Source organism: Puntigrus tetrazona, chromosome 17 (genome assembly GCF_018831695.1).
Source record: "Puntigrus tetrazona isolate hp1 chromosome 17, ASM1883169v1, whole genome shotgun sequence".
Classification (NCBI taxonomy): Eukaryota; Metazoa; Chordata; class Actinopteri; order Cypriniformes; family Cyprinidae; genus Puntigrus; species Puntigrus tetrazona.
The window spans coordinates 7,590,831-7,601,212 of record NC_056715.1 but is presented as its reverse complement, the minus strand read 5'-3'; the positions used below and the strand labels follow the sequence as shown (position 1 = coordinate 7,601,212).

Genomic DNA, 10,382 nt, shown 5'->3' with positions numbered 1-10,382 from the left:
CAGCACTTATTTGAAAAAAATATTTTGTAACGTTATAAATTTTTACGAACATTCAGTACGTTCATTTCTTTTAACTAAAACACTCATTCACTAAAAAGGTCATTTTAAAGTCTAATCTCTGAATAGAACAATTTAATGGTCATTTTGTTTTGCTGAACTGGTCTTAATGCCTGACAGTTGTCATTACAGTGATTGCATATTACTGTTGTCCTAATCCTACTCCCATGTGATGTTAGTGTGAAAGGTTTCTACAATAAGCCTCTATGGTAAAATGTAACTCCCCGTTTCATCAGAGGATTGTACAACAATCACTTTCTGCTTATTACTGTTATCATGACAGTATAGAAAGACATTAAAAGAACACTTTTTATTAAGCCTGTATTTATAATACATTATAAGGGTATTCTTAAGGCATTATAAATAACTTTAATATGTTATATCATTTTTATGAATATTCATCACAAACAGTTTTAATACTTTATAATATTTCCTAATTTGTAGTTATAGCTTTTAAGAGTAAGATAATTTATAACATACAATAAACAATTGATCCAGTTACAATGGATTATATTTCTCATAGTTTTGCATTATAAGTCTCATATCTTGCCATTTTACTTGTTCCTTTACTTTAAAATATCATTTATAAGTAATAATAATAACGTTACTTTTTTTTTCTCAAAGATATCAGATCGGGGTGAATGTGAAATATCACACATTTACTTTGAATTTATTAATTTATTTTTTATTTAACATCACTCTGCAACTATGTCAACTAGCTTGCATTAGAGTATTTGTAGTGTCTGCTAAATATATACTAACAAATTATATTGATGGTTTCTCAACAGACAAACAGATTATAGGAATTACTTTGCAAGTAAGTTTATATAATAAACATTGTTTTTTTTTTTTTTTTAGGTATAGCTCACATTAGCCTCGATATTAGCCTCACGGGAAACACTCGACTAACACTCAGCACCTAACCACTCACAAGATATTGTCAGGTATAGTCAGTTATAAATGAATTCAATTTAATGTGGTGTTCATCGTGGGTTATGAATGATCATAATCTTAAAAGTTAGTATCACAAATATATGTAAATGTATTATGTATTTATAATTATGTATTATAATTGTTTTTATAATTGTGGATTACATGTCCTAAGCCTTTTTCATAATGAATTATACGTTTATTATAATGCCTTAAGAATACTCTTATAATGTATTATAAATACATGCTTCATAGAAAGTGTTACCAGACATTGTACCGTACAGTGTATAAAAAAAAAGGGAAAACAGAAATGCATGACCTGACAGAAACAGAGTTACTCAGTCAGAACATGTTCTCATTAAGGCTGAAGGGGGCGGAGAGAAAGGAAAGATGAAGGGTGTTTGGGGAGGGGCTTCATTTAGCCTTTATTTATGAAGTGCTGGTGATTCACAGGCTCCAGTAAACTTCTGTCTGTATTTGACTGCTTGTTGAAGCTCTTTACCATCACGGCACTCTACAAAGATCATCCGTAAACTTCAGAAATCAAGCTAAAGCAGAGGTGAGTGTTTCACTTTTGGATTTTTTTTAAACACTGTGTGCCTATAGCTGTGAAAAAGCAGAGAAAAAAAGATTTTTTATTATTTTAATCATTTAGTTAGAGAAACAAAATCACAGTGCATCACAGTGGACTGTTTTTTAGTCAATTGTTATGTTTTTGTACTGAATGAATATCTTGACTGGAAGTAGAATAAAGTGTTGATTCATTTGATATTTGCACTATATGGGTGTTTAATTGTCATTAAATATCACTAGATGATGTCACAATTTCACTGATCTATATCAAGATGAATATAGATCAAGATGAGAACTTGAGAAGGTTTGTCCAAGAAGTTGCTATATTTGTCTCTAAACTTTTGAAAAAGTTTTTTTAAATGGGTGAGAAAGTCACTAAATCTAACTACAAAATAGCTAAATTGGCAACATTTAGTGTATTTATATATTGCCCCCATATCAGAGTGTCTATTTGCACTAAGTGCAAACAGACCACCTTGTTGGCAGAAGTTACACTGTAAAAAAAAGTTTGGTTAAGTCAACTAAAATGTTTTAGTATAATATTAAGTTAATGTAAATGACAAGTAAAAATATTTTAGTTGACTCAACAACATTTTTTTAGGTTTTTGGCAGCGGGGTAACAAGTTATTTCAAGTTGAAACAACTTTTGTTTTTGACCCATCAATGTGTGATTGGGATAGTCAACACCAAAGGTAATGTGTACATCATATTGTTTTTGATGCGATCAACTTGGGTTCAAATCTACCTTTTGCAAAACGTTTTTTCCTGCCTTTTCAATATCACATTGGAAAGTGTTTTATTTTCAATTAAAATTTAGGAAATAATCAAAAAGTTTAAATTAAAGTATTTGGAAGAGTTGAGGTAAGTGTAGGGAGGACTTTTATGAAAAAAAATAATAATATATATAAAAAAAAAAAAAAAAAAAAAAAAAAAAAAATATATATATATATATATATATATATATATATATATATATATATATATATATATAATTGTTATTTTTACCCTTCTGTAAAATATCCTCAAATGAATTAATACTTTCAAAACAGGCTGTCTTAACAGAAACACACACACACACACACACACACACACACACACACACACAGTAAATTTGCAATTTGCAAAATAACAATTCTTGAAAATTATGTTTTTCATTGTGCATACCAATTAATATCAATCATCAATTTGACAAGGTTGACACAGTTAACTAAAACAATAAAAAAAACATGATAACATGATAACATAATAATAATAATAATAATTAAAGAAATTAGTTGTCTGTTTTTGCAAATAAACTCTTTATGTATATATACACATACACATAAGCGGCTTAAGACAGGCTGTGTCTTTTTCCAGCTGGTGTGTATCTTAACAGCTGTGCACGGCGTTCAAACAGAGTGCTGTACCCCCTGTTGTCCATTGCCTGCTATGAGGCTAATGTAGGGTGAAGGAATGGACTTAAAGGAACATTCACATGTTTTTGAAAAAAGGCTCATTCTCCTAAGTTGAGTTTTACTGAATCTATTCAGCCGATTTAGCTGGGTCTGGTAATGGCACTTTTAGCATAGCTTAGCATAGATAATTGAATATAATTAGACAAGTAACATCACATTCAAAAACAACTAAAGAGTTTCACTATTTGTTCGATTTAAAACTTGACTCTTCTTTGGTTATATCATGTACTAAGACCGGCAGAAAACATCGGCCTAGAAACAACTTTTCCACAACTTTTCATTTTCCGCCATTCTTAGTGGAATTAATGTTACTGGTCTAACTGGTTTCAATGATCTATGCTAAGCTATGCTAAAAGTGCTATTGCCAGACCCAGAGATTGGCTGAATAGATTCTAAAGTGGTAAAAATGAACTTATTTCCTTATTGGGGGAATTGGAGAATAAACCTATTTCAAAAAATGGAGTGTGCCTTTAAACAGAGTTCAAGCTGGTTTACTACCGCAATAACTTACAGTAATATAGCTTAATACAAGGCCCTATAAAAATCATTGAAAAGGTTTGAGTTACATCACAGATGGTTTCAACCATGTCAATTGAAAAGTCAAAAGAACACTAATTTGAAATAAAAAGCTTTTGTAACATAATGAAATTTTTGATAAATTTGCTTGTTGAAAAACATATTTTACATATATGCATATAAAATATAATTTCTTTAAAACAAATCTTACTGACCAGTAGTGTAAATCTAATCATCTAATCCCTTGTTAACACTTAAGTTATATAATATTGATATAGTTTTGTATGACATTCCAGGTGACAATGAAGTTTGAGAGCATTCTGGAAGAGACAAATGGGTTTGGGCGATATCAGATTGCACTGGTCTTGCTGATGTTTATACCCCGAATGACAATCCCATGTCACTTCCTGCTGAACAACTTCATAGCCGCCATCCCATCTCACCATTGTAACATCAGCTCTCTGGGCTCTGAGGGAATCTTTGGAAATCTAAGTGAAGATGAGAAACTGACTGTCAGTATTCCAGCTCAAGATGATGGGACTCCTGCTTCCTGTCACATGTTCTCTTATCCTCAGTTTCATCTGTTAACAAACTCCTCCAGCCCCTCAGAGGTTGCTGTAGTCCAGTGCCAGAATGGATGGGAGTATGACAACAGCACGTTCATCAGCACTCTCGCCACAGAGGTAAAGTTCAATAACTGTATATTCTGTAGTTCCTTCTCAGCTCTCTCACCACCGCTTTTCCTGTTTCCCTCAGTTTGATTTAGTTTGTGAGAAGAGGGGACTGGCCAAAACATCAGCCACCATATTTTTTGTTGGCGTCATGGCTGGAGCTGTGTTCTTTGGAATGCTCTGTGACAGGTAAAACCCCAATAATCACCATTTAGACATTTTTAAACTCTAGCAAATGTACAAAGGTCTCAGTCATCTTTGTACCATATTTACCTCCAAATACTATACAGTATATTTGTATCTTAAAGTTACGTATTTGTACTATTTGTACTTTTTGTAGTAGATATTAGTAAATTATTAGACAGAGTTCAATGAAACATTACCGTATCATGAATGCACTATTGATGTTCTCATTGTTCATCTGTGTGTTGCACAGGTATGGTCGTAGGAGTATGCTGCTGGTGTCTTATGTGTCCTCTATAGTGTTTAGCACTCTTAGTGCTTTCTCAAGCACCTACATCATGTTTGCTGCCTTCCGTTTCTTGTCTGGATTCGCACTGACGGGAATCATCAACATATCAGTTGTTCTGAGTAAGTCTTTTCTGAAGCCTAACTGCATTATCCTTAATCCAAGATTCAGAGACACTGAGCCATTTGTGCAGTTTCAACAATTTGGGGTCCGAATTGAAAAGAGTCCACTCTTAACCAATTTCAGCCAGTTATGGTCATTTGACTACACTGACTATTATTTAGTGAGAACATAACTTGATGACACTGTTGTCTTCTGTAGAGCTGCTTTATAGCTGAATCATCTTTGTTTCGTAACTGATTAATTTTGCAACATGTACACCGTTATTGAACTGAATTAAATCAACACTGAGATAAATAACAACACTTTTGGTTTCTGTAGAGCTGCTGATAGCTGAATTTGTTTCATGAATGAACTTTAATATTACTTACAGTAAAGTTCAGTCAACACCGAACACAGTCAATAATGAAACTGTTGTCTTTTTAGTATTTGAATTTGAATTATTCACATATTTGATAAATAATAAATAATAATAATTTGATTTCATAAGTGATTTCTGATATTTGATGAATGTGGTCTGTTCTGCAGGTATTGAGTGGGTAGACACTAAACACCGTACATTTATCGGTGTGTTTGGCAGTATTTCCTGGAGTTTAGGCAACATGCTGCTGGCTGGTTTTGCCTATATGGCCACTGATTGGAGGATGCTGATTATTACTGTCACTTCTCCTCTTCTTATTGCTACAGCCACTTGGTGGTAAGGAGGCACAATTATTGTTTTTATAGGAAAAAAAGTGTTTGTTTTTGAGAGTCTTCCTCGCAGTAAGGTCCTGTTTGCAAGGTCATGTTTTCTCTCAGCTGGAAAGATCTTTTTTTTTTTTCATTTGTTCCTCTCACAACCAATCAGTAAATTCAACAATAATAAAACTCATGTGTAGTTCTGGCTGCATCCATGAGCTCCTGCAATAGTCCTTTGTCCTAAATCACCTTAAAGAGCTTTTGTACCTTCTGCCCCCTTAATATATTGCATATATTTCTGTTCTTTATGGTATTATATATATAAGTGATCTATACTTGTGTACTCTACACATACAGTTGAAGTACATTTTTACACCCCCCTTTCAGAATCTGAAAAAACACATGAAAGATGTTTATATATAGTCCGAAAGAGAAAATAATAGTCGAGTTAATTAAAATTGACCACGTTTAAAAGTTTATATTCACGTGATTGTTAATACTGTGTTGTTAACTGAATGATCCACAGCTGTTTTTTGTTTTGTTTAGTAGTTGTTCACAAGTCCCTTGTTTGTCCTGAACAGTTAAACTGCCTGCTGTTTCTTAGAAAATCCTTCAGGTCCCAATAATTCTTTGGTGTTCAAGAAACGACTGTATGATTTTGAGATCATTCTTTTCACACTGAGGACAACTGAGGGACTCACCTTTGTCACTTATCATTTAATGAAAATCTAATTAAATGTTCTAATATTTTAAAATACTGAATTTTTAACTTTCATGAGCTATAAGCTTCTTTCATCAAATGGTTTATTTTACATGTAACAAATATATGAATGTTTAACTTGCACCTGTATATTCACGTATAAAAAAAGAGGATGAAGCTTTTCAATGCTTTTTTAATAATTTAAAATCATTTTTTCTTGTGGACTATGTGTAAACATCTTATTCGGGTCAGTGCTAAATAAACAATAACGTGCATTTTATATGATCCCACTTATTTTGGTAAAATAATATATTTTTATATAATAATCCTAAATGATTCTGAAAGGGGGATAAAACATTTCACTATTTTTACTATCAATATACCATTTCCTTATTTCCTAGTTTGTAATTCCAGGGCTGGTTGGTTTGGCTTATATAATTTATATATATTTATAAAACTTATTCTATAGTAAACACAGAATGATTGTTTAATACCTTACTAGGTGGATCCCTGAATCAGCACGGTGGCTAATAGCCAACGGAAAGTCAGAAACAGCATACAAGTATCTGCAAAAATGTGCTACTTTTAACGGGAAACAAGACTTTACATCTAGAGTTAAACCAGAGGTAAACAGGATCTCATTTGCCCTTGTATACGTATTTGCAAAGACCTCAATTTCAGCAAGGGTTTAAAATACCTTTCTTTCTGTTTCCATCACAGTCTTTGTCCACTGTTGCAACTGTGGAACACCAGGGCTACACTTATTTAGACCTGTTCAAAACCCCACAGCTGAGGAGACTCACACTTTTCACCGGCATAGTGTGGTAGGTTTTGCTAATTGAAATATTTTCTATACAAAGAATGTGCTTCTGAATTCGTGTAAACAAAGAACTTACATTCCTTTCTCCGATTTGTAGGTATGGAGTTGCTTCTACATACTACGGCCTCAGCTTAAACATCACCGGATTTGGGCTTGACCTTTACTTGACACACTTCATTTATGCGGCCATAGAAATACCAGCAAAAATCCTCATCTACTTTAGTCTCAATAGGCTCGGCCGTAAAATCAATCAGACAGGGACACTGGTGCTCACTGGATTCTGCATACTCATCAACATCGTCACACCTACAGGTCTGTAGATCAAAACAGCCCTTTGGTTTCAAGTGCACTTTAAATCAATGGTTGTCAGCCAAAGAGTTCGAAGTCATACAGCAAATCAAATTCTATTCATTTAATTTTGCTAGTTTCATAATGCTAATCAGAGAAACTAGCAAAATTAACACATGCTGTCCCTTAACAAAATGCAATTCATGTTCATAATGAAAAATGTTATATTAAGCTTAAAGTGAAGGAAGTTTTCCTTCACTTTTCCTTCCTTCCTTCAGGACAGGTTTTAATAGTTTACGACACTGGTGTTTAAACAGTTTATGGATGGAGCTACATGATGACTTTTTCTAAAAATTGTGTTTTCGTATGAATTAAATTCTACAAATTTATACAAAATCAGTATTAACCAAAATACTGGTTTTCTCATGGAATCAGGTTGCAACCAATGTTTTGCACATTTTTTTTTATAAATGGTCTACAGTTGTTTGTGTTACATGAATATTTTCTCAGGCCTTTTTTTGTGTGAATGTGTGTATGGGGTTTAGAATACTGGACGTTTCGCACTGTGATCGCTGTGTTGGGTAAAGGACTTTCAGAGGCTTCATTCACAACTGTGTTCTTATACACCACTGAGCTGTTTCCAACAGTCATGAGGTTAGTGTCTGCCATATTACTTTTCAAATATTAAGCTCACTCAGTTTTTTAAATGCTTCTCCTTCCACATCTGTAGGCAGAATGGACTCGGCTATGCCAGTTTTATGGCACGTTTGGGAGCATCAGTTTCTCCTCTTATCATGCTCTTAGAAGACATGTGGAAGCTTCTCCCAGAGGTCATTTTCTGCACGGTGGCCATCTTCTCTGGTCTTATCGCTTGGCTTCTCCCTGAAACCAACAACACAAGATTGCCAGAAACCATAGAAGACATTGAAGAGATGAGGTACAAGAAAAAAACATCTTCTTACACTCCTGACAAAAAACATAAAACATATTATGTTTGTATTTAGCCGACGATTTTATCAAAAGCGACTGTCTGTTTTTTCTTTTACTTTTACTTTTAATAATTTGCTTTATTATTTATTTTTGACAGAAAGACAGAAAACAAGGATATGCTAATCACCTTACAAGCACAAAAAGACATCCACCCATATTGACAACTTTTATGAGCAGTACTCAACATCAGATCTTGTATTAAGTACAACCTGAATTCCGGAAACCCTCGGACAGCACTGCTTCACTCATCGGCATGATTCTGTCATTGACATTACTAATTGGGCCCAAGAAAAATACTTCCAGATGCCACTGTCAGTAAACACATCTTGCAGATGCCAACTAAAGCTCTATCATTCAAAAAGGAAGCCATACAGTGTTTGAACACGTCCAAGAAGAACAGTCGTGGACTGTTTCAAAGTGTAAAAGTGTTCTAAGGTCAGGCAAGTCCAAATATGACATTCCTGTAGGAAATCATGGACGCCGTGTCAGCTCGGCTAAAGAGGAGAGAGACAATCCAGCATGTTATCGGTGTTTCAAAAGCCATCATCTCTGATGGTATGGAGGTACATAAGTACATACGGTATAGGCAGCTTGCATGTTTTGGAATGCGCAATGAATCAGTTATTTAAAGGTTTTATTGCAACATTATCCCCTCCAGATGACGTCTATTTAAGGGAAGGCCTTGTGTATTTCAGCAGGACAATGCAAAACCATGTACTGCAGCTATTACAATGTTATATGTTCTTTTCTGAATAAAATATTGGCTCATGTCATTTGAAATTCTAGTTTTCATTTTATTTAAATTTAAAGATGTCCCAAGATTTACAGAATTCTGGTTGTATATAACTAATAAAACACTTGAGTCATGGACTCTTGCTGTCCTGTTTTTCTTGCTTTCTTAGGATTAAAGAAATCTAAATTGTGTCTTTTTGCTTATGCATTACCTTTAGATACATGTTTAATTAATCCCTTTAGTTAATATCTGACTTTAAGTCTACGTAAAAGCACACAACACCATGGCTCCGTTTGACAGCACCCTGGACAGCTCCACATTACCTGCATCTGCCATAATTGACAACTTCCACCAAGAACCAACATATCAAACATATTCTCTTCCAATTATTTTATTGCCAGCAAATGCATGTATATCATATGAGTAACTCAAGACTTAACTCTGTTTAATTGGATGGGTAATATTGAAAGTTATTATACAAACCAACCACAGCTCATAACCAATCAAAGACATACCGAATACATACTGTACACGATTTCTATACAAAATGAAAAAAAGGGAAAAAAAATGTTTTGGCTTATCTAAACTTTATATCAACTATTACTGTTGTAAATATCAAATTATACAGAAAGTGGCTGAATGTAAGCAAACAAAGATGTATTGTACTGTGATTAGAAAGTGTGTTTCACATCTATAGCTTTTTGTGTTTGAACAGAACAATCGCACATTGTTAGAGAAACTCTAGATGGCAGTAGAAGTGATGGGTTTTGGAGAAAGAGTAGTTATTCTTTGGATGTGGCTGAAAAGCTTGGACTCTTTCCAGTTTGCAGTTCTGAGAAGATCATCAAATTTTGATTTAACTGGTGCTACAATAATAAAATGACACTTATATTCATCTAGTTATATACGCATTAAAGACTTCTATATATAATCTATATAATGATATCTAAAATATATTTTCACCGTGGTTTGCACAAAAATGTTGAGCAGCACAATTGTTTTTAATGTAAATAACAATAAATAATTTCTGAGAATGATTTATGGTCATGACATTGCAGGAATAAATACCAATTTAAATATATATGAAAATAAACAACTTGTAACAATTCAAACATTTTCATGGTAATTCAAAATGTATAACACAATATAATATATATTTAATATAGATTTTTAGAGACCTGCCTTAGTCCCCAGTTTAATTACTGTATATAGTGTCTAACATCGCTGCCATTTATCAAGCAGAAAGAAACCCAACCAAATGACTGGAAGCTCAGACCTTTCAACACCCTTTGTGTTGGGTGTTAATTTACTAAAATAAAACACTAATGTACAATCATTCTGTGCACAGTGTCTGTCTTTGTCCATTTGTGAATTATATGAACT

The 10,382-nt window shown here is 33.5% G+C and overlaps 1 protein-coding gene across 1 annotated transcript; it reads left to right on the top strand.

Annotated features, from left to right (window-relative positions):
- Positions 1-1,365: 1,365 nt before the first annotated feature.
- LOC122361476 (solute carrier family 22 member 7-like) lies at positions 1,366-9,136 on the top strand. The gene is made up of 11 exons (XM_043262242.1): positions 1,366-1,546; positions 3,827-4,213; positions 4,287-4,390; positions 4,638-4,792; positions 5,319-5,487; positions 6,671-6,794; positions 6,889-6,992; positions 7,086-7,300; positions 7,822-7,930; positions 8,007-8,213; positions 8,364-9,136. The coding sequence occupies exons 2-11, from the start codon at positions 3,833-3,835 to the stop codon at positions 8,425-8,427; spliced, it is 1,632 nt and encodes a 543-aa protein (XP_043118177.1). The 5' UTR covers positions 1,366-1,546; positions 3,827-3,832; the 3' UTR covers positions 8,428-9,136.
- The last annotated feature ends 1,246 nt before the right edge of the window (positions 9,137-10,382 follow it).